Source organism: Pristiophorus japonicus, unplaced genomic scaffold, assembly GCF_044704955.1.
Source record: "Pristiophorus japonicus isolate sPriJap1 unplaced genomic scaffold, sPriJap1.hap1 HAP1_SCAFFOLD_396, whole genome shotgun sequence".
Taxonomy (NCBI): Eukaryota; Metazoa; Chordata; class Chondrichthyes; family Pristiophoridae; genus Pristiophorus; species Pristiophorus japonicus.
The window spans coordinates 274,172-297,944 of NW_027253827.1; the positions used below are offsets into that span (position 1 = coordinate 274,172).

The 23,773-nt window shown below is 59.2% G+C and overlaps 1 protein-coding gene and 1 pseudogene across 1 annotated transcript in view; one reads left to right on the forward strand and one right to left on the reverse strand.

Annotated features, from left to right (window-relative positions):
* The window catches only part of LOC139250592 (zinc finger protein 729-like), a 539,046-nt pseudogene that overhangs the window by 271,994 nt on the left and 243,279 nt on the right, over positions 1-23,773 (reverse strand).
* Positions 1-23,773, forward strand: part of LOC139250594 (NACHT, LRR and PYD domains-containing protein 12-like) — a 112,640-nt gene that overhangs the window by 70,928 nt on the left and 17,939 nt on the right. Inside the window, exon 9 of the mRNA XM_070872993.1 lies at positions 21,282-23,004. Within this exon, the coding sequence (XP_070729094.1) occupies positions 21,282-23,004 (1,723 nt within the window). The remainder of the gene's footprint in view (positions 1-21,281; positions 23,005-23,773) is intronic.

A 23,773-nucleotide genomic window follows, 5' to 3' on the forward strand; every position in this document is an offset into this window, starting at 1 on the left:
TACAGTGAGGAATGGGGCAGTGGTGTGGGGTCAGTATGGGACTGGGGGAGGAGAGGGACAGTGAGAAATGGGGCAGTGGTGTGGGGTCAGTAGGGGACTGGGGCAGGAGAGGTACAGTGAGGAATGGGGCAGTGGTGTGGGGACAGTATGGGACTGGGGGGTGAGAGGGTCAGTGAGGAATGGGGCAGGTGTGTGGGGACAGTATGGGACTAGGGGGGGAGATGTACAGTGAGGAATGGGGCAGTGGTGTGGGGTCAGTATGGGACTGGAGGACGAGAGGGACAGTGAGGAATGGGGCAGTGGAGTGGGGACAGTATGGGACTGGGGGAGGAGAGGGACAGTGAGGAATGGGGCCGTGGTGTCGGAGGTCAGTATGGGACTGGGCGGGGAGAGGGACAGTGAGGAATGGGGCAGTGGTGTGGGGTCAGTATGGGAGTGGGGAGGAGAGGGACAGTGAGGAATGGGCAGTGGTGTGGGGACAGTATGGGGCTGGGGGAGGAGAGGGACAGTGAGGATTGGGGCAGTGGTGTGGGGACAGTATGGGACTGGGGGAGGAGAGGGACAGTGAGGAATGGGGCAGTGGTGTGGGGACAGTATGGGACTGGGGGAGGAGAGGGACAGTGAGGAATGGGGCAGTGGTGTGGGGACAGTATGGGACTGGGGGAGGAGAGGGACAGTGAGGAATGGGGCAGTGGTGTGGGGTCAGTATGGGACTCCGGGGGGGAGAGGGACAGTGAGGAATGGGGCAGTGGTGTGGGGACAGTATGGGACTGGGGGAGGAGAGGGTCAGTGAGGAATGGGCAGTGGTGTGGGGACAGTATGGGACTGCGGGGGGAGAGGGACAATGAGGAATGGGGCAGTGGTGTGGGGACAGTATGGGACTGGTGAGGGAGAGGGACAGTGAGGAATGGGGCAGTTGTGTGGGGACAGTATGGGACTCGTGGGGGGGAGAGGGTCAGTGAGGAATGGGCAGTGGTGTGGGGACAGTATGGGACTGGGGGAGGAGAGGGACAGTGAGGAATGGGGCAGTGGTGTGGGGACAGTATGGGACTGCGGGGGGAGAGGGACAATGAGGAATGGGGCAGTGGTGTGGGGACAGTATGGGACTGGGGGGGGCGGAGAGGGACAGTGAGGAATGGGGCAGTGGTGTGGGGACAGTATGGGACTGGGGGAGGAGTGGGTCATTGAGGAATGGGGCAGTTATGTGGGGACAGTATGGGACTGGGGGGTGAGAGGGTCATTGAGGAATGGGGCACTGGTGTGGGGACAGTATGGGACTGGAGGGGGAGAGGGTCAGTGAGGAATGGGCAGTGGTGTGGGGACAGTATGGGACTGGGTGGGGAGAGGGACAGTGAGGAATGGGGCAGTGGTATGGGAACAGTATGGGACTGGGGGAGGAGAGGGTCAGTGAGGAATGGGGCAGTGGTGTGGGGACAGTATGGGACTCGTAGCGGGGAGAGGGTCAGTGAGGAATGGGCAGTGGTGTGGGGACAGTATGGGACTGGGGGAGGAGAGGGTCAGTGAGGAATGGGGCAGTGGTGTGGGGACAGTATGGGACTGCGGGGGGAGAGGGACAGTGAGGAATGGGGCAGTGGTGTGGGGACAGTATGCGACTGGGGGAGAAGAGGGACAGTGATGAATGGGGCAGTGGTGTGGGGACAGTATGGGACTGGGGGAGGAGAGGGACAGTGAGGAATGGGGCAGTGGTGTGGGGTCAGTATGGGACTGAGGGGGGAGAGGGACAGTGAGGAATGGGGCAGTGGTGTGGGGACAGTATGGGACTGGGGGAGGAGAGGATCAGTGAGGAATGGGGCAGTGGTGTGGGGACAGTATGGGACTGGGGGGGGAGAGGGTCAGTGAGGAATGGGGCAGTGGTGTGGGGACAGTATGGGACTGGGGGGAGGAGAGGGACAGTGAGGAATGGGGCAGTGGTGTGGGGACAGTATGGGACTGGGGGAGGAGAGGGTCAGTGAGGAATGGGGCAGTGGTGTGGGGACAGTATGGGACTGGGGGAGGAGAGGGACAGTGAGGAATGGGGCAGTGGTGTGGGGTCAGTATGGGACTGGGGGAGGAGAGGGACAGTGAGGAATGGGGCAGTGGTGTGAGGTCAGTATGGGACTCGGGGAGGAGAGGGTCAGTGAGGAATGGGGCAGTGGTGTGGGGACAGTATGGGACTGGGTGGGGAGAGGGACAGTGAGGAATGGGGCAGTGGTGTGGGGACAGTATGGGACTGGGGGAGGAGAGGGACAGTGAGGAATGGGGCAGTGGTGTGGGGACAGTATGGGACTGGGGGATGAGAGGGTCAGTGAGGAATGGGGCAGTGGTGTGGGGACAGTATGGGACTGCGGGGGGCAGAGGGACAGTGAGGAATGGGGCAGTGGTGTGGGGACAGTATGGGACTGGGGGAGGAGAGGGACAGTGAGGAATGGGGCAGTGGTGTGGGGACAGTATGGGACTGGGGGAGGAGAGGGTCAGTGAGGAATGGGGCAGTGGTGTGGGGACAGTATGGGACTGCGGGGGGAGAGGGACAATGAGGAATGGGGCAGTGGTGTGGGGACAGTATGGGACTGGTGGGGGAGAGCGACAGTGAGGAATGGGGCAGTGGTGTGGGGACAGTGTGGGACTCGTGGGGGGGAGAGGGTCAGTGAGGAATGGGCAGTGGTGTGGGGACAGTATGGGACTGGGGGGTGAGAGGGACAATGAGGAATGGGGCAGTGGTGTGGGGACAGTATGGGACTGAGGGGGGAGAGGGACCGTGAGGAATGGGGCAGTGGTGTGGGGACAGTATGGGACTGGGGGGTGAGAGGGTCATTGAGGAATGGGGCACTGGTGTGGGGACAGTATGGGACTGGAGGGGGAGAGGGTCAGTGAGGAATGGGCAGTGGTGTGGGGACAGTATGGGACTGGGGGGGGAGAGGGACAGTGAGGAATGGGGCAGTGGTATGGGGACAGTATGGGACTGGGGGAGGAGAGGGTCAGTGAGGAATGGGGCAGTGGTGTGGGGACAGTATGGGACTGGGGGAGGAGAGGGTCAGTGAGGAATGGGGCAGTGGTGTGGGGACAGTATGGGACTGGGGGAGGAGAGGGACAGTGAGGAATGGGGCAGTGGTGTGGGGACAGTATGGGACTGGGGGAGGAGAGGGACAGTGAGGAATGGGGCAGTGGTGTGGGGTCAGTATGGGAGAGGGTCAGTGAGGAATGGGGCAGTGGTGTGGGGACAGTATGGGACTGGGGGGAGGAGAGGGACAGTGAGGAATGGGGCAGTGGTGTATGGACAGTATGGGACTGGGGGTGGAGAGGGACAGTGAGGAATGGGGCAGTGGTGTGGGGACAGTATGGGACTGGGGGAGGAGAGGGACAGTGAGGAATGGGTCAGTGGTGTGGGGACAGTATGGGACTGGGGGAGGAGAGGGACAGTGAGGAATGGGGCAGTGGTGTGGGGTCAGTATGGGACTGGGGGAGGAGAGGGTCAGTGAGGAATGGGGCAGTGGTGTATGGACAGTATGGGACTGGGGGGGGAGAGGGACAGTGAGGAATGGGGCAGTGGTGTGGGGACAGTATGGGACTGGGGGAGGAGAGGGACAGTGAGGAATGGGGCAGTGGTGTGGGGACAGTATGGGACTGGGGGAGGAGAGGGACAGTGAGGAATGGGGCAGTGGTGTGGGGACAGTATGGGACTGGGGGGGAGAGGGTCAGTGAGGAATGGGGCAGTGGTGTGGGGACAGTATGGGACTGGGGGGGGAGAGGGACAGTGAGGAATGGGGCAGTGGTGTGGGGACAGTATGGGACTGGGGGAGGAGAGGGACAGTGAGGAATGGGGCAGTGGTGTGGGGACAGTATGGGACTGGGGGGGAGAGGGTCAGTGAGGAATGGGGCAGTGGTGTGGGGACAGTATGGGACTGGGGGAGGAGAGGGACAATGAGGAATGGGGCAGTGGTGTGGGGACAGTATGGGACTGGGGGGGAGAGGGTCAGTGAGGAATGGGGCAGTGGTGTGGGGACAGTATGGGACTGGGGGAGGAGAGGGACAGTATGGGACTGGGGGAGGAGAGGGACAGTGAGAAATGGGGCAGTGGTGTGGGGACAGTATGGGACTGGGGGAGGAGAGGGACAGTGAGGAATGGGGCAGTGGTGTGGGGACAGTATGGGACTGCGGGGGGCAGAGGGACAGTGAGGAATGGGGCAGTGGTGTGGGGACAGTATGGGACTGGGGGAGGAGAGGGTCAGTGAGGAATGGGGCAGTGGTGTGGGGACAGTATGGGACTGCGGGGGGAGAGGGACAATGAGGAATGGGGCAGTGGTGTGGGGACAGTATGGGACTGGTGGGGGAGAGGGTCAGTGAGGAATGGGCAGTGGTGTGGGGACAGTATGGGACTCGGTGGGGAGAGGGACAGTGAGGAATGGGGCAGTGGTATGGGGACAGTATGGGACTGGGGGAGGAGAGGGTCAGTGAGGAATGGGGCAGTGGTGTGGGGACAGTATGGGACTCGGGGGGGAGAGGGTCAGTGAGGAATGGGGCAGTGGTGTGGGGACAGTCTGGGACTGGGGGAGGAGAGGGACAGTGAGGAATGGGGCAGTGGTATGGGGACAGTATGGGACTGGGGGAGGAGAGTGACAGTGGGGAATGGGGCAGTGGTGTGGGGACAGGATGGGACTGGGGGAGGAGAGGGACAGAGGAATGGGGCAGTGGTGTGGGGACAGTATGGGACTGGGGGAGGAGAGGGACAGTGAGGAATGGGGCAGTGGTGTGGGGACAGTATGGGACTGGGTGGGGAGAGGGACAGTGAGGAATGGGGCAGTGGTGTGGGGACAGTATGGGACTGGGGGAGGAGAGGGACAGTGAGGAATGGGGCAGTGGTGTGGGGACAGTATGGGACTGGGGGAGGAGAGGGTCAGTGAGGAATGTGGCAGTGGTGTATGGACAGTATGGGACTCGAGGGGGAGAGGGTCAGTGAGGAATGGGGCAGTGGTGTGGGGACAGTATCGGACTGGGGGAGGAGAGGGACAGTGAGGAATGGGGCAGTGGTGTGGGGACAGTATGGGACTGGGGGGAGGAGAGGGACAGTGAGGAATGGGGCAGTGGTGTGGGGACAGTATGGGACTGGGGGAGGAGAGGGACAGTATGGGACTGGGGGAGGAGAGGGACAGTGAGGAATGGGCAGTGGTGTGGGGACAGTATGGGACTGGGGGAGGAGAGGGACAGTGAGGAATGGGGCAGTGGTGTGGGGTCAGTATGGGACTGGGGGAGGCGAGGGACAGTGAGAAATGGGGCAGTGGTGTGGGGACAGTATGGGACTGGGGGAGGAGAGGGACAGTGAGGAATGGGGCAGTGGTGTGGGGACAGTATCGGACTGGGGGAGGAGAGAGACAGTGAGGAATGGGGCAGTGGTGTGGGGACAGTATGGGGCTGGGGGAGGAGAGGGACAGTGAGGAATGGGGCAGTGGTGTGGGGACAGTATGGGACTGGGGGAGGAGAGGGACAGTGAGGAATGGGGCAGTGGTGTGGGGACAGTATGGGACTGGGGGAGGAGAGGGACAGTGAGGAATGGGGCAGTGGTGTGGGGACAGTATGGGACTGGGGGAGGAGAGGGTCAGTGAGCAATGGGGCAGTGGTGTGGGGACAGTATGAGACTGCGGGGGGAGAGGGACAGTGAGGAATGGGGCAGTGGTGTGGGGACAGTATGGGACTGCGGGGGGAGAGGGACAATGAGGAATGGGGCAGTGGTGTGGGGACAGTATGGGACTGGTGGGGGAGAGGGACAGTGAGGAATGGGGCAGTGGTGTGGGGACAGTATGGGACTGGGTGGGGAGAGGGACAGTGAGGAATGGGGCAGTGGTGTGGGGACAGTATGGGACTGGGGGAGGAGAGGGACAGTGAGGAATGGGGCAGTGGTGTGGGGACAGTATGGGACTGGGGGATGAGAGGGTCAGTGAGGAATGGGGCAGTGGTGTGGGGACAGTATGGGACTGCGGGGGGCAGAGGGACAGTGAGGAATGGGGCAGTGGTGTGGGGACAGTATGGGACTGGGGGAGGAGAGGGACAGTGAGGAATGGGGCAGTGGTGTGGGGACAGTATGGGACTGGGGGAGGAGAGGGTCAGTGAGGAATGGGGCAGTGGTGTGGGGACAGTATGGGACTGCGGGGGGAGAGGGACAATGAGGAATGGGGCAGTGGTGTGGGGACAGTATGGGACTGGTGGGGGAGAGCGACAGTGAGGAATGGGGCAGTGGTGTGGGGACAGTGTGGGACTCGTGGGGGGGAGAGGGTCAGTGAGGAATGGGCAGTGGTGTGGGGACAGTATGGGACTGGGGGGTGAGAGGGACAATGAGGAATGGGGCAGTGGTGTGGGGACAGTATGGGACTGAGGGGGGAGAGGGACCGTGAGGAATGGGGCAGTGGTGTGGGGACAGTATGGGACTGGGGGGTGAGAGGGTCATTGAGGAATGGGGCACTGGTGTGGGGACAGTATGGGACTGGAGGGGGAGAGGGTCAGTGAGGAATGGGCAGTGGTGTGGGGACAGTATGGGACTGGGGGGGGAGAGGGACAGTGAGGAATGGGGCAGTGGTATGGGGACAGTATGGGACTGGGGGAGGAGAGGGTCAGTGAGGAATGGGGCAGTGGTGTGGGGACAGTATGGGACTGGGGGAGGAGAGGGTCAGTGAGGAATGGGGCAGTGGTGTGGGGACAGTATGGGACTGGGGGAGGAGAGGGACAGTGAGGAATGGGGCAGTGGTGTGGGGACAGTATGGGACTGGGGGAGGAGAGGGACAGTGAGGAATGGGGCAGTGGTGTGGGGTCAGTATGGGAGAGGGTCAGTGAGGAATGGGGCAGTGGTGTGGGGACAGTATGGGACTGGGGGGAGGAGAGGGACAGTGAGGAATGGGGCAGTGGTGTATGGACAGTATGGGACTGGGGGTGGAGAGGGACAGTGAGGAATGGGGCAGTGGTGTGGGGACAGTATGGGACTGGGGGAGGAGAGGGACAGTGAGGAATGGGTCAGTGGTGTGGGGACAGTATGGGACTGGGGGAGGAGAGGGACAGTGAGGAATGGGGCAGTGGTGTGGGGTCAGTATGGGACTGGGGGAGGAGAGGGTCAGTGAGGAATGGGGCAGTGGTGTATGGACAGTATGGGACTGGGGGGGGAGAGGGACAGTGAGGAATGGGGCAGTGGTGTGGGGACAGTATGGGACTGGGGGAGGAGAGGGACAGTGAGGAATGGGGCAGTGGTGTGGGGACAGTATGGGACTGGGGGAGGAGAGGGACAGTGAGGAATGGGGCAGTGGTGTGGGGACAGTATGGGACTGGGGGGGAGAGGGTCAGTGAGGAATGGGGCAGTGGTGTGGGGACAGTATGGGACTGGGGGGGGAGAGGGACAGTGAGGAATGGGGCAGTGGTGTGGGGACAGTATGGGACTGGGGGAGGAGAGGGACAGTGAGGAATGGGGCAGTGGTGTGGGGACAGTATGGGACTGGGGGGGAGAGGGTCAGTGAGGAATGGGGCAGTGGTGTGGGGACAGTATGGGACTGGGGGAGGAGAGGGACAATGAGGAATGGGGCAGTGGTGTGGGGACAGTATGGGACTGGGGGGGAGAGGGTCAGTGAGGAATGGGGCAGTGGTGTGGGGACAGTATGGGACTGGGGGAGGAGAGGGACAGTATGGGACTGGGGGAGGAGAGGGACAGTGAGAAATGGGGCAGTGGTGTGGGGACAGTATGGGACTGGGGGAGGAGAGGGACAGTGAGGAATGGGGCAGTGGTGTGGGGACAGTATGGGACTGCGGGGGGCAGAGGGACAGTGAGGAATGGGGCAGTGGTGTGGGGACAGTATGGGACTGGGGGAGGAGAGGGTCAGTGAGGAATGGGGCAGTGGTGTGGGGACAGTATGGGACTGCGGGGGGAGAGGGACAATGAGGAATGGGGCAGTGGTGTGGGGACAGTATGGGACTGGTGGGGGAGAGGGTCAGTGAGGAATGGGGCAGTGGTGTGGGGACAGTATGGGACTCGGGGGGGAGAGGGTCAGTGAGGAATGGGGCAGTGGTATGGGGACAGTATGGGACTGGGGGAGGAGAGGGTCAGTGAGGAATGGGGCAGTGGTGTGGGGACAGTATGGGACTCGGGGGGGAGAGGGTCAGTGAGGAATGGGGCAGTGGTGTGGGGACAGTCTGGGACTGGGGGAGGAGAGGGACAGTGAGGAATGGGGCAGTGGTATGGGGACAGTATGGGACTGGGGGAGGAGAGTGACAGTGGGGAATGGGGCAGTGGTGTGGGGACAGGATGGGACTGGGGGAGGAGAGGGACAGAGGAATGGGGCAGTGGTGTGGGGACAGTATGGGACTGGGGGAGGAGAGGGACAGTGAGGAATGGGGCAGTGGTGTGGGGACAGTATGGGACTGGGTGGGGAGAGGGACAGTGAGGAATGGGGCAGTGGTGTGGGGACAGTATGGGACTGGGGGAGGAGAGGGACAGTGAGGAATGGGGCAGTGGTGTGGGGACAGTATGGGACTGGGGGAGGAGAGGGTCAGTGAGGAATGTGGCAGTGGTGTTTGGACAGTATGGGACTCGAGGGGGAGAGGGTCAGTGAGGAATGGGGCAGTGGTGTGGGGACAGTATCGGACTGGGGGAGGAGAGGGACAGTGAGGAATGGGGCAGTGGTGTGGGGACAGTATGGGACTGGGGGGAGGAGAGGGACAGTGAGGAATGGGGCAGTGGTGTGGGGACAGTATGGGACTGGGGGAGGAGAGGGACAGTATGGGACTGGGGGAGGAGAGGGACAGTGAGGAATGGGCAGTGGTGTGGGGACAGTATGGGACTGGGGGAGGAGAGGGACAGTGAGGAATGGGGCAGTGGTGTGGGGTCAGTATGGGACTGGGGGAGGCGAGGGACAGTGAGAAATGGGGCAGTGGTGTGGGGACAGTATGGGACTGGGGGAGGAGAGGGACAGTGAGGAATGGGGCAGTGGTGTGGGGACAGTATCGGACTGGGGGAGGAGAGAGACAGTGAGGAATGGGGCAGTGGTGTGGGGACAGTATGGGGCTGGGGGAGGAGAGGGACAGTGAGGAATGGGGCAGTGGTGTGGGGACAGTATGGGACTGGGGGAGGAGAGGGACAGTGAGGAATGGGGCAGTGGTGTGGGGACAGTATGGGACTGGGGGAGGAGAGGGACAGTGAGGAATGGGGCAGTGGTGTGGGGACAGTATGGGACTGGGGGAGGAGAGGGTCAGTGAGCAATGGGGCAGTGGTGTGGGGACAGTATGAGACTGCGGGGGGAGAGGGACAGTGAGGAATGGGGCAGTGGTGTGGGGACAGTATGGGACTGGGGGAGGAGAGGGTCAGTGAGGAATGGGGCAGTGGTGTGGGGACAGTATGGGACTGCGGGGGGCAGAGGGACAGTGAGGAATGGGGCAGTGGTGTGGGGACAGTATGGGACTGGGGGAGGAGAGGGTCAGTGAGGAATGGGGCAGTGGTGTGGGGACAGTATGGGACTGCGGGGGGAGAGGGACAATGAGGAATGGGGCAGTGGTGTGGGGACAGTATGGGACTGGTGGGGGAGAGCGACAGTGCGGAATGGGGCAGTGGTGTGGGGACAGTATGGGACTGGGGGAGGAGAGGGACAATGAGGAATGGGGCAGTGGTGTGGGGACAGTATGGGACTGGGGGGTGAGAGGGACAATGAGGAATGGGGCAGTGGTGTGGGGACAGTATGGGACTGGGGGGGGAGAGGGACCGTGAGGAATGGGGCAGTGGTGTGGGGACAGTATGGGACTCGTGGGGGGGAGAGGGTCAGTGAGGAATGGGCAGTGGTGTGGGGACAGTATGGGACTGGGGGGTGAGAGGGACAATGAGGAATGGGGCAGTGGTGTGGGGACAGTATGGGACTGGGGGGGGAGAGGGACCGTGAGGAATGGGGCAGTGGTGTGGGGACAGTATGGGACTGGGGGAGGAGAGGGTCATTGAGGAATGGGGCAGTTATGTGGGGACAGTATGGGACTGGGGGGTGAGAGGGTCATTGAGGAATGGGGCACTGGTGTGGGGACAGTATGGGACTGGAGGGGGAGAGGGTCAGTGAGGAATGGGCAGTGGTGTGGGGACAGTATGGGACTGGGGGAGGAGAGGGTCAGTGAGGAATGGGGCAGTGGTGTGGGGACAGTATGGGACTGCGGGGGGAGAGGGACAGTGAGGAATGGGGCAGTGGTGTGGGGACAGTATGGGACTGGGGGAGAAGAGGGACAGTGAGGAATGGGGCAGTGGTGTGGGGACAGTATGGGACTGGGGGAGGAGAGGGACAGTGAGGAATGGGGCAGTGGTGTGGGGTCAGTATGGGAGAGGGTCAGTGAGGAATGGGGCAGTGGTGTGCGGACAGTATGGGACTGGGGGGAGGAGAGGGACAGTGAGGAATGGGGCAGTGGTGTATGGACAGTATGGGACTGGGGGAGGAGAGGGACAGTGAGGAATGGGGCAGTGGTGTGGGGACAGTATGGGACTGGGGGAGGAGAGTGACAGTGAGGAATGGGGCAGTGGTGTGGGGTCAGTATGGGACTGGGGGAGGAGAGTGACAGTGAGGAATGGGGCAGTGGTGTGGGGTCAGTATGGGACTGGGGGAGGAGAGGGACAGAGGAATGGGGCAGTGGTGTGGGGACAGTATGGGACTGGGGGAGGAGAGGGACAGTGAGGAATGGGGCAGTGGTGTGGGGACAGTATGGGACTGGGGGTGGAGAGGGACAGTGAGGAATGGGGCAGTGGTGTGGGGACAGTATGGGACTGGGGGAGGAGAGTGACAGTGAGGAATGGGGCAGTGGTGTGGGGTCAGTATGGGACTGGGGGAGGAGAGGGACAGAGGAATGGGGCAGTGGTGTGGGGACAGTATGGGACTGGGGGAGGAGAGGGGACAGTGAGGAATGGGGCAGTGGTGTAGGGACAGTATGGGACTGGGGGAGGAGAGGGTCAGTGAGGAATGGGGCAGTGGTGTGGGGACAGTATGGGACTGGGGGAGGAGAGGGACAGTGAGGAATGGGGCAGTGGTGTGAGGTCAGTATGGGACTCGGGGAGGAGAGGGTCAGTGAGGAATGGGGCAGTGGTGTGGGGACAGTATGGGACTGGGGGGTGAGAGGGTCTGTGAGGAATGGGGCAGTGGTGTGGGGACAGTATGGGACTGGGGGAGGAGAGGGACAGTGTGGAATGGGGCAGTGGTGTGGGGACAGTATGGGACTGGGGGAGGAGAGGGTCAGTCAGGAATGTGGCAGTGGTCTGGGGTCAGTAGGGGACTCGGGGAGCAGAGGGACAGTGAGGAATGGGGCAGTGGTGTGGGGTCAGTATGGGACTGGGGGAGGAGAGGGACAGTGAGGAATGGGGCAGTGGTGTATGGACAGTATGGGACTCGGGGGGGAGAGGGACAGTGAGGAATGGGGCAGTGGTGTCGGGACAGTATGGGACTGGGGGAGGAGAGGGACAGTATGGGACTGGGGGAGGAGAGGGACAGTGAGAAATGGGGCAGTGGTGTGGGGACAGTATGGGACTGGGGGAGGAGAGGGACAGTGAGAAATGGGGCAGTGGTGTGGGGACAGTATCGGACTGGGGGAGGAGAGGGACAGTGAGGAATGGGGCAGTGGTGTGGGGACAGTATGGGGCTGGGGGGGGAGAGGGACAGTGAGGATTGGGGCAGTGGTGTGGGGACAGTATGGGACTGGGGGAGGAGAGGGACAGTGAGGAATGGGGCAGTGGTGTGGGGACAGTATGGGACTGGGGGAGGAGAGGGACAGTGAGGAATGGGGCAGTGGTGTGGGGACAGTATGGGACTGGGGGAGGAGAGGGACAGTGAGGAATGGGGCAGTGGTGTGGGGTCAGTATGGGACTGCGGGGGGGAGAGGGACAGTGAGGAATGGGGCAGTGGTGTGGGGACAGTATGGGACTGCGGGGGGAGAGGGACAATGAGGAATGGGGCAGTGGTGTGGGGACAGTATGGGACTGGTGGGGGAGAGGGACAGTGAGGAATGGGGCAGTGGTGTGGGGACAGTATGGGACTCGTGGGGGGGAGAGGGTCAGTGAGGAATGGGCAGTGGTGTGGGGACAGTATGGGACTGGGGGAGGAGAGGGTCATTGAGGAATGGGGCAGTTATGTGCGGACAGTATGGGACTGGGGGGTGAGAGGGTCATTGAGGAATGGGGCACTGGTGTGGGGACAGCATGGGACTGGAGGGGGAGAGGGTCAGTGAGGAATGGGCAGTGGTGTGGGGACTGTATGGGACTGGGTGGGGAGAGGGACAGTGAGGAATGGGGCAGTGGTATGGGGACAGTATGGGACTGGGGGAAGAGAGGGTCAGTGAGGAATGGGGCAGTGGTGTGGGGACAGTATGGGACTCGTAGCGGGGAGAGGGTCAGTGAGGAATGGGCAGTGGTGTGGGGACAGTATGGGACTGGGGGAGGAGAGGGACAGTGAGGAATGGGGCAGTGGTGTGGGGACAGTATGGGACTGGGGGTGGAGAGGGACAGTGAGGAATGGGGCAGTGGTGTGGGGACAGTATGGGACTGGGGGGGGAGAGGGACAGTGAGGAATGGGGCAGTGGTGTGGGGACAGTATGGGACTGGGGGGGGAGAGGGTCAGTGAGGAATGGGGCAGTGGTGTGGGGACAGTCTGGGACTGGGGGAGGAGAGGGACAGTGAGGAATGGGGCAGTGGTGTGGGGACAGTCTGGGACTGGGGGAGGAGAGGGACAGTGAGGAATGGGGCAGTGGTATGGGGACAGTCTGGGACTGGGGGAGGAAAGGGACAGTGAGGAATGGGGCAGTGGTGTGGGGACAGTATGGGACTGGGGGTGGAGAGGGACAGTGAGGAATGGGGCAGTGGTGTGGGGACAGTATGGGACTGGGGGAGGAGAGGGACAGTGAGGAATGGGGCAGTGGTGTGGGGACAGTATGGGACTGGGGGAGGAGAGGGTCAGTGAGGAATGGGGCAGTGGTGTGGGGACAGTATGGGACTGGGGGAGGAGAGGGTCAGTGAGGAATGTGGCAGTGGTCTGGGGTCAGTAGGGGACTGGGGGAGGAGAGGGACAGTGAGGAATGGGGCAGTGGTGTGGGGACAGTATGGGACTGGGGGGGGAGAGGGACCGTGAGGAATGGGGCAGTGGTGTGGGGACAGTATGGGACTCGTGGGGGGGAGAGGGTCAGTGAGGAATGGGCAGTGGTGTGGGGACAGTATGGGACTGGGGGGTGAGAGGGACAATGAGGAATGGGGCAGTGGTGTGGGGACAGTATGGGACTGGGGGGGGAGAGGGACCGTGAGGAATGGGGCAGTGGTGTGGGGACAGTATGGGACTGGGGGAGGAGAGGGTCATTGAGGAATGGGGCAGTTATGTGGGGACAGTATGGGACTGGGGGGTGAGAGGGTCATTGAGGAATGGGGCACTGGTGTGGGGACAGTATGGGACTGGAGGGGGAGAGGGTCAGTGAGGAATGGGCAGTGGTGTGGGGACAGTATGGGACTGGGGGAGGAGAGGGTCAGTGAGGAATGGGGCAGTGGTGTGGGGACAGTATGGGACTGCGGGGGGAGAGGGACAGTGAGGAATGGGGCAGTGGTGTGGGGACAGTATGGGACTGGGGGAGAAGAGGGACAGTGAGGAATGGGGCAGTGGTGTGGGGACAGTATGGGACTGGGGGAGGAGAGGGACAGTGAGGAATGGGGCAGTGGTGTGGGGTCAGTATGGGAGAGGGTCAGTGAGGAATGGGGCAGTGGTGTGCGGACAGTATGGGACTGGGGGGAGGAGAGGGACAGTGAGGAATGGGGCAGTGGTGTATGGACAGTATGGGACTGGGGGAGGAGAGGGACAGTGAGGAATGGGGCAGTGGTGTGGGGACAGTATGGGACTGGGGGAGGAGAGTGACAGTGAGGAATGGGGCAGTGGTGTGGGGTCAGTATGGGACTGGGGGAGGAGAGTGACAGTGAGGAATGGGGCAGTGGTGTGGGGTCAGTATGGGACTGGGGGAGGAGAGGGACAGAGGAATGGGGCAGTGGTGTGGGGACAGTATGGGACTGGGGGAGGAGAGGGACAGTGAGGAATGGGGCAGTGGTGTGGGGACAGTATGGGACTGGGGGTGGAGAGGGACAGTGAGGAATGGGGCAGTGGTGTGGGGACAGTATGGGACTGGGGGAGGAGAGTGACAGTGAGGAATGGGGCAGTGGTGTGGGGTCAGTATGGGACTGGGGGAGGAGAGGGACAGAGGAATGGGGCAGTGGTGTGGGGACAGTATGGGACTGGGGGAGGAGAGGGGACAGTGAGGAATGGGGCAGTGGTGTAGGGACAGTATGGGACTGGGGGAGGAGAGGGTCAGTGAGGAATGGGGCAGTGGTGTGGGGACAGTATGGGACTGGGGGAGGAGAGGGACAGTGAGGAATGGGGCAGTGGTGTGAGGTCAGTATGGGACTCGGGGAGGAGAGGGTCAGTGAGGAATGGGGCAGTGGTGTGGGGACAGTATGGGACTGGGGGGTGAGAGGGTCTGTGAGGAATGGGGCAGTGGTGTGGGGACAGTATGGGACTGGGGGAGGAGAGGGACAGTGTGGAATGGGGCAGTGGTGTGGGGACAGTATGGGACTGGGGGAGGAGAGGGTCAGTGAGGAATGTGGCAGTGGTCTGGGGTCAGTAGGGGACTCGGGGAGCAGAGGGACAGTGAGGAATGGGGCAGTGGTGTGGGGTCAGTATGGGACTGGGGGAGGAGAGGGACAGTGAGGAATGGGGCAGTGGTGTATGGACAGTATGGGACTCGGGGGGGAGAGGGACAGTGAGGAATGGGGCAGTGGTGTCGGGACAGTATGGGACTGGGGGAGGAGAGGGACAGTATGGGACTGGGGGAGGAGAGGGACAGTGAGAAATGGGGCAGTGGTGTGGGGACAGTATGGGACTGGGGGAGGAGAGGGACAGTGAGAAATGGGGCAGTGGTGTGGGGACAGTATCGGACTGGGGGAGGAGAGGGACAGTGAGGAATGGGGCAGTGGTGTGGGGACAGTATGGGGCTGGGGGGGGAGAGGGACAGTGAGGATTGGGGCAGTGGTGTGGGGACAGTATGGGACTGGGGGAGGAGAGGGACAGTGAGGAATGGGGCAGTGGTGTGGGGACAGTATGGGACTGGGGGAGGAGAGGGACAGTGAGGAATGGGGCAGTGGTGTGGGGACAGTATGGGACTGGGGGAGGAGAGGGACAGTGAGGAATGGGGCAGTGGTGTGGGGTCAGTATGGGACTGCGGGGGGGAGAGGGACAGTGAGGAATGGGGCAGTGGTGTGGGGACAGTATGGGACTGCGGGGGGAGAGGGACAATGAGGAATGGGGCAGTGGTGTGGGGACAGTATGGGACTGGTGGGGGAGAGGGACAGTGAGGAATGGGGCAGTGGTGTGGGGACAGTATGGGACTCGTGGGGGGGAGAGGGTCAGTGAGGAATGGGCAGTGGTGTGGGGACAGTATGGGACTGGGGGAGGAGAGGGTCATTGAGGAATGGGGCAGTTATGTGCGGACAGTATGGGACTGGGGGGTGAGAGGGTCATTGAGGAATGGGGCACTGGTGTGGGGACAGCATGGGACTGGAGGGGGAGAGGGTCAGTGAGGAATGGGCAGTGGTGTGGGGACTGTATGGGACTGGGTGGGGAGAGGGACAGTGAGGAATGGGGCAGTGGTATGGGGACAGTATGGGACTGGGGGAAGAGAGGGTCAGTGAGGAATGGGGCAGTGGTGTGGGGACAGTATGGGACTCGTAGCGGGGAGAGGGTCAGTGAGGAATGGGCAGTGGTGTGGGGACAGTATGGGACTGGGGGAGGAGAGGGACAGTGAGGAATGGGGCAGTGGTGTGGGGACAGTATGGGACTGGGGGTGGAGAGGGACAGTGAGGAATGGGGCAGTGGTGTGGGGACAGTATGGGACTGGGGGGGGAGAGGGACAGTGAGGAATGGGGCAGTGGTGTGGGGACAGTATGGGACTGGGGGGGGAGAGGGTCAGTGAGGAATGGGGCAGTGGTGTGGGGACAGTCTGGGACTGGGGGAGGAGAGGGACAGTGAGGAATGGGGCAGTGGTGTGGGGACAGTCTGGGACTGGGGGAGGAGAGGGACAGTGAGGAATGGGGCAGTGGTATGGGGACAGTCTGGGACTGGGGGAGGAAAGGGACAGTGAGGAATGGGGCAGTGGTGTGGGGACAGTATGGGACTGGGGGTGGAGAGGGACAGTGAGGAATGGGGCAGTGGTGTGGGGACAGTATGGGACTGGGGGAGGAGAGGGACAGTGAGGAATGGGGCAGTGGTGTGGGGACAGTATGGGACTGGGGGAGGAGAGGGTCAGTGAGGAATGGGGCAGTGGTGTGGGGACAGTATGGGACTGGGGGAGGAGAGGGTCAGTGAGGAATGTGGCAGTGGTCTGGGGTCAGTAGGGGACTGGGGGAGGAGAGGGACAGTGAGGAATGGGGCAGTGGTGTGGGGACAGTATGGGACTGGGTGGGGAGAGCGACCGTGAGGAATGGGGCAGTGGTGTGGGGACAGTATGGGACTGGGTGGGGAGAGGGACAGTGAGGAATGGGGCAGTGGTGTGGGGACAGTATGGGACTGGGTGGGGAGAGGGACAGTGAGGAATGGGGCAGTGGTATGAGGTCAGTATGGGACTCGGGGAGGAGAGGGTCAGTGAGGAATGGGGCAGTGGTGTGGGGACAGTATGGGACTGGGTGGGGAGAGGGACAGTGAGGAATGGGGCAGTGGTGTGGGGACAGTATGGGACTGGGTGGGGAGAGGGACAGTGAGGAATGGGGCAGTGGTGTGGGGACAGTATGGGACTGGGGGGTGAGAGGGTCAGTGAGGAATGGGGCAGTGGTGTGGGGTCAGTATGGGACTGGGGAGGAGAGGGACAGTGAGGAATGGGGCAGTGGTGTGGGGTCAGTATGGGACTGGGGAGGAGAGGGACAGTGAGGAATGGGGCAGTGGTGTGGGGACAGTATGGGACTGGGGAGGAGAGGGACAGTGAGGAATGGGCAGTGGTGTGGGGTCAGTATGGGACTGGAGGGGGAGAGGGTCAGTGAGGAATGGGGCAGTGGTGTGGGGACAGTATGGGACTGGGGGAGGAGAGGGACAGTGAGGACTGGGGCAGTGGTGTGGCGTCAGTATGGGACTGGGGGAGGAGAGGGACAGTGAGGAATGGGGCAGTGGTGTGGGGACAGTATGGGACTGGGGGAGGAGAGGGACAGTGAGGAATGGGGCAGTGGTGTGGGGTCAGTATGGGACTGCGGGGGGGAGAGGGACAGTGAGGAATGGGGCAGTGGTGTGGGGTCAGTATGGGACTGGGTGGGGAGAGGGACAGTGAGGAATGGGGCAGTGGTGTGGGGACAGTATGGGACTGCGGGGGGAGAGGGACAATGAGGAATGGGGCAGTGGTGTGGGGACAGTATGGGACTGGGGGGGGAGAGCTACAGTGAGGAATGGGGCAGTGGTGTGGGGACAGTATGGGACTCGTGGGGGGGAGAGGGTCAGTGAGGAATGGGGCAGTGGTGTGGGGACAGTATGGGACTGGGGGGTGAGAGGGTCATTGAGGAATGGGGCACTGGTGTGGGGACAGTATGGGACTGGGGGAGGAGAGGGACAATGAGGAATGGGGCAGTGGTGTGGGGACAGTATGGGACTGGGGGGTGAGAGGGTCAGTGAGGAATGGGGCAGTGGTGTGGGGACAGTATGGGACTGGGGGAGGAGAGGGTCAGTGAGGAATGGGGCAGTGGTGTGGGGACAGTATGGGAATGGGGGAGTAGAGGGACTGTGAGGAATGGCGGAGTGGTGTCGGGGGACAGTATGGGACTTCGGGGGGGAGAGGGACAGTGAGGAATGGGGCAGTGGTGTGGGGACAGTATGGGACTGGGGGAGGAGAGGGACAGTGAGGAATGGGACAGTGGTGTCGGGACAGTATGGGACTGGGGGAGGAGAGGGACAGTGAGGAATGGGGCAGTGGTGTCGGGACAGTATGGGACTGGGGGAGGAGAGGGACAGTGAGGAATGGTGCAGTGGTGTGGGGACAGTATGGGACTGGGGGAGGAGAGGGACAGTGAGGAATGGGGCAGTGGTGTGGGGACAGTATGCGACTGTGGTGGGAGAGGGACAGTGAGGAATGGGGCAGTGGTGTGGGGACAGTATGGGACTGGGGGAGGAGAGGGACAGTGAGGAATGGGGCAATGGTGTGGGGTCAGTATGGGACTGGGGAGGAGAGGGACAGTGAGGAATGGGGCAGTGGTGTGGGGTCAGTATGGGACTGGAGGGGGAGAGGGTCAGTGAGGAATGGTGCAGTGGTGTGGGGTCAGTATGAGACTGGGGGGTGAGAGGGTCATTGAGGAATGGGGCACTGGTGTGGGGACAGTATGGGACTGGGGGGTGAGAGGGTCAGTGAGGAATGGGGCAGTGGTGTGGGGACAGTATGGGACTGGGGGGTGAGAGGGTCAGTGAGGAATGGGGCAGTGGTGTGGGGACAGTATGGGACTGGGGGGTGAGAGGGTCAGTGAGGAATGGGGCAGTGGTGTGGGGACAGTATGGGACTGGGGGGTGAGAGTGACAGTGAAGAATGGGGCAGTGGTGTGGGGACAGTATGGGACTGGGGGAGGAGAGGGACAGTGAGGAATGGGGCAGTGGTGTGGGGACAGTATGGGACTGGGGGAGGAGAGGGACAGTGAGGAATGGGGCAGTGGTGTGGGGACAGTATGGGACTGGGGGAGGAGAGGGACAGTGAGGAATGGGGCAGTGGTGTGGGGACAGTATGGGACTGGGGGAGGAGAGGGACAGTGAGGAATGGGGCAGTGGTGTGGGGTCAGTATGGGACTGGGGGGTGAGAGGGACAGTGAGGAATGGGGCAGTGGTGTGGGGACAGTATGGGACTGGGGGGTGAGAGGGTCAGTGAGGAATGGGGCAGTGGTGTGGGGACAGTATGGGACTGGGGGGTGAGAGTGACAGTGAAGAATGGGGCAGTGGTGTGGGGACAGTATGGGACTGGGGGAGGAGAGGGACAGTGAGGAATGGGGCAGTGGTGTGGGGACAGTGTGGGACTGGGGGAGGAGAGGGACAGTGAGGAATGGGGCAGTGGTGTGGGGACAGTATGGGACTGGGGGAGGAGAGGGACAGTGAGGAATGGGGCAGTGGTGTGGGGACAGTATGGGACTAGGGGAGGAGAGGGACAGTGAGAAATGGGGCAGTGGTGTCGGGGGATAGTATGGGACTGGGGGAGGAGAGGGTCAATGAGGAATGGGGCAGTGGTGTGGGGACAGTATGGGACTGGGGAAGGAGAGGGACAGTGAGGAATACAGCCGACAACAGGAGCAGCAGAGACAAGATGGATCAGGAGAGGCACTTTCAGATTAAGCCCACAGCGGGTATTGATGGAGCATTTCCCCGAGATTAAGGGAAAGCTAGCTATGTGCATGATGGAGAAAGAAATAGAGGGATTAGCTGAAAGATTTTCATGGCACAGTGGGAGCAGGATCGTGTAAAGCATGAACACCACATCCACCGAACTTTTTGGCTGAATTGCTTGTTTCTGTGAGGTGTTTGAAAGTGTGGCTTTCATGGAAGAATAGCTGTTGTGCAGTGTGAAAGATGTCAGATTTGTGGAGTGTGATTTTGTGGGGACTATCGTGAAATGTGGAGGGGGTGAAGAGAAGTGGGTCGGGAGTATTATGTGTGTCGTGAGGCTGGAGATGGTGGAGGTGTGAGCAGTGAGTATTCTTACCTGCACAGCTCCAATGAGGGTATTGTCGAACTGCAGCCATATCCAGGGGCCTCAGACTCCAGGACTGCTAAAATTATGATGCGGGTGCATAAAATGATGTGGCCTTGATAGAATGGATAGGAATCACCTGTTTCCCTTACCTGGGAACATAGATTTAAAGGAGTTGCCAGAATGATTATAGGGAAGTTGATGAGAGATTGCTTCACGCAGAGGGTGGTAGGGGTTTGGAACGCACTACCCGAAAGGGTGGTCGAGGCACAAACCCTCACCATACTTTAAAAAGTACTTGGATGTGCACAAAGTGCCGTAACCTTAAGGGCTACGGATCAAAAGCTAGAAAGTGGGCTTCGGCTGGATAGCTCTTTGTCAGCCCGAGCGGGCATGATGGGCCGAAATGACCACCTTCCAAGCCCCATTCACCCATCTCGCCCTACGATGCGCCTAGCGGAACTCGCACCATGCCCCATTCACCCATCACCCGTGTGCTCGCTGACCTACTTTGGCTCCCGGTCCAGCAATGCCTTCATTTTGAAATTATCATCCTTGTTTTCAAATCCATCCATGACCTCAACCGTCTCCATCGCTGTAACCTCCTCCAGCTCTACAACCCTCCCTATCTATGTACCTTCCTCCAGCCCTACAACTCTCCATATCTCTGCAACGTCCTTCAGACCTCCAACCCTCCCTTTCTGTGTAAACACCTCCAGCCCTGCAATTGTCTGAAATCTGTGCACTACTCAGTTTTGGCCTTTGCACGTTCCTGATATTCAGCCCTCCACCATTGGCAGCTGTGTCCTCAGCAGCTTCGTCCCTGAACTCTGGAATTCCCTCTCCAAACTTACACACCTCTTTTACACTTAATATTCTACCTCTTTGACTAAGCTTTTGGTTGCACGTTCTAATATCTCTTTATTTTGCTTCGTGTTTTATGTTTTTCTGATTACGCTCCTGTTAAGCCTCTTGGGGCATTTTTACTACCCTAAAGAGCGATATCAATTTGTGATTTGATGTCTATCCATGTTTACCTTCACAATGACAGGAGCATTCTCCCCGTGACCTGCTGAATAGAACTGTGTAGAATTCCCTGGGAGCACGTCTGAGACCTGATTAAACCATTGGAGAACAGCAGTACGTTGTTAGCCTGTCCCTCTCCCAGTGCTGCCCAATTACCCGTTTGCTATGTGTACAAAAGCTCAGCACTGCTGGGCGTGTGGGGGAGGGGGTTCAATCATTGATTCATTATAACCTCTACAGCCATATAATCAGCATGACATGTGGATTTGAAATGAGATGTCTGCAATATGTTGTGGGCAGATAATATTCACCATCTGAGGGAACATTTAACCCTCACCCAGCTCGCCCTGTGAAGTAAATATTAATGTAGATATGAAACTTCGCCCTGAAATTTCAACCAAGGTTCCCATGAAGTGTTCGTTGTGGTTTTCTAACTGTCATCGATGATGATTTCGAAATAGATCGTGTTGCCCTTTATTGAAAAGTGATATTTCGGAGCTTTCTTTGACAATAGACCTAACATTAAAACCATTTCCTGTCTGTTCTTTGTGCAGATGTTCAACAGAAACACAAGGATTCACTCCGGGTGCAAACTGAAACACTGAGAGTGAACACTATCCTAATAAAGGAGAAGGTTAGGGTTTTCCAGCTGCTTGATCGATACGCTGAGCTAACGGTCATTCCTACTGTTCGAGATCGGACACTTGTCGAACATGAACTGCTGGCAAGAGGCCGAGACCATGAAGAGTGGACAAAGAAACATCTCCAGAGAGAACTGGAGAAAATCCGAACTGAGCAACTGTTCCAGAGCAAATCCAAATCTGGGATTTCAGCGGCAGTGAGCGGAGTCACGGGGATTGGAAAAACAACACTGGTACAAAAGATTGTTCATGACTGGGCCACAGGGAAAATATACCCTCACTTTCAATTTGTTTTCAGTTTTAAATTCCGGGATTTGAACGTCGTTAACGATAGAATAAACCTGAGGAATCTGATACTGAATCAGTATCCTTACTTTGGGAATATTCTGAGAGCTCTCTGGAAGACCCCGGAGGTATTGCTGTTTATATTCGACGGTTTGGATGAATTCAAGGACAGGATCGATTTTGCTGACAATCGAAGAAATACAGAACCTCAGCACAGGTGCACAGATCCCGAAGACCGGTGTAAAGTGTCTGACATTGTGTACAGTTTAATCCAGCACAAGCTGCTCCCAGGATGTTCAGTGCTCGTGACCAGCCGCCCCACTGCATTACAATTATTGGAAAAAGCTGAGATCAGTGTCTGGGCTGAAATCCTGGGATTTTTTGGTGAAGAACGGAAGGAATTTTTCAACAAGTTTTTTGACGATCAGACGGTGGCAGCAGCTGTTATCAAACACGTGGAGGAGAACGTGATCCTGTACACCATGAGTTACAACCCTTCCTACTGCTGGATCCTCGGTCTGTCACTGGGTCCCTTCTTTACACAGAGAGACAGGAAACAGCAGCGAGTTCCCAAGACCATCACCCAGCTATATTCCCAGTATATTTACAACATTCTAAAAAACCACGGCCGAGAGATTGAAAGCCCCCGTGATGTGTTACTGAAGCTCGGTGAGATGGCCTTCACAGGAGTCACCGAGAAGAAGATTGTGTTCAGAGATGGAGATTTGGTCAAGTACAATCTGCAACCTTCGCAGTTCCTGTCTGGGTTCAGGATGGAACTTTTGGAGGGAGATGTTTCTGCCCAGAGCGTGGTGTACACGTTCCCGCACCTCACCATCCAAGAGTTTGTAGCCGCGCTCGCACAATTCCTGGCTCCACCTTCTGCGGACATCCTGAAACTCCTCCGCAAATCGCGCAGCAAGCAAGATGGCCGATTTGAGATATTTCTCCGTTTTGTTGCTGGTCTCTCCTCCCCAAACACAGCTCGGCCCCTGGAGGAGTTTCTGGGTAAATTTCTTCAACAAACCACCTGCCGAGTGATTGACTGGGTGAAGGAGAAGGTTGAAGGACAGATTGGGAACATACAGAGCGAAACTGGTAAAAGGGACCTCCTGAACACATTGCACTACCTGTTTGAGTCACAGAATACAGCACTGGCTCGGGCCACAGTAGGATCTGTGGAAACACTTACATTGAGTGGATTGACAATGACCTTGATTGACTGTGCGATCCTGTCTCATGTCATTGGACTCTGTGATACAATAAAACACCTCAATCTGGAGAACTGCTCCATTCAGTGTGAAGGACTCCAGCGGCTAGGACACGTACTGCACAAGTGCCGGCTTTTGAGGTAACTGTTTATTTGTCTCTAACTGTTGGGTGAATTGTAGAACAGTCACGGCTTGTGTTGTTGCTCTGTAACGAAGGGAAACAAACAGTTCAGTTAAACCAGGGAGAAGCAGATTCAACACACACATGACCAATAATAGGATCGGTGAGTAATTCACCACGGACCGGAGAATCCAAACGCATCCTTGTGGACAAGCAGGGATTCTACAGTCTTTATCAGATCAGTAAATACAGGTCACTGAAAGTCTGATTTAATTAAAATAAATCATATTTAATACGGCTGGACAGGGAATGTAAACAAAATATAATCCGGCATTAAAGATAAAATGAATTTAAAATGTTTTCCACAACCACCATTTCAACTGGAAACGGGGCAGAAACCCGAGTTTAAAACACTAACCGTTGGATATTTGTTCCAATACCATGCAGGGGATGTCTTGTGCAGGGGGAAGTTTCGTGGGTTGGGAATATTGGGGAATCGGGAATTCTTTCAGCTGTAAATGTTTACAATTATTCACAGATCTGAACATTAAGACAAGAATGATATTCAGGATCTTCTACCTGCCGGTAAAAAGGTTGCAATCTAGTGTGGTGTGGGGTATTGTCCCCAGGGTACAGACACACACCGACCAATCTAGTGTGGTGTGGGGTATTATCCCCAGAATACAGACACACACCGACCAATCTAGTGTGGTGTGGGGTATTATCCCCCGGGGTACAGACACACACTGACCAATCTAGTGTGGTGTGGGGTATTATCCCCGGGTACA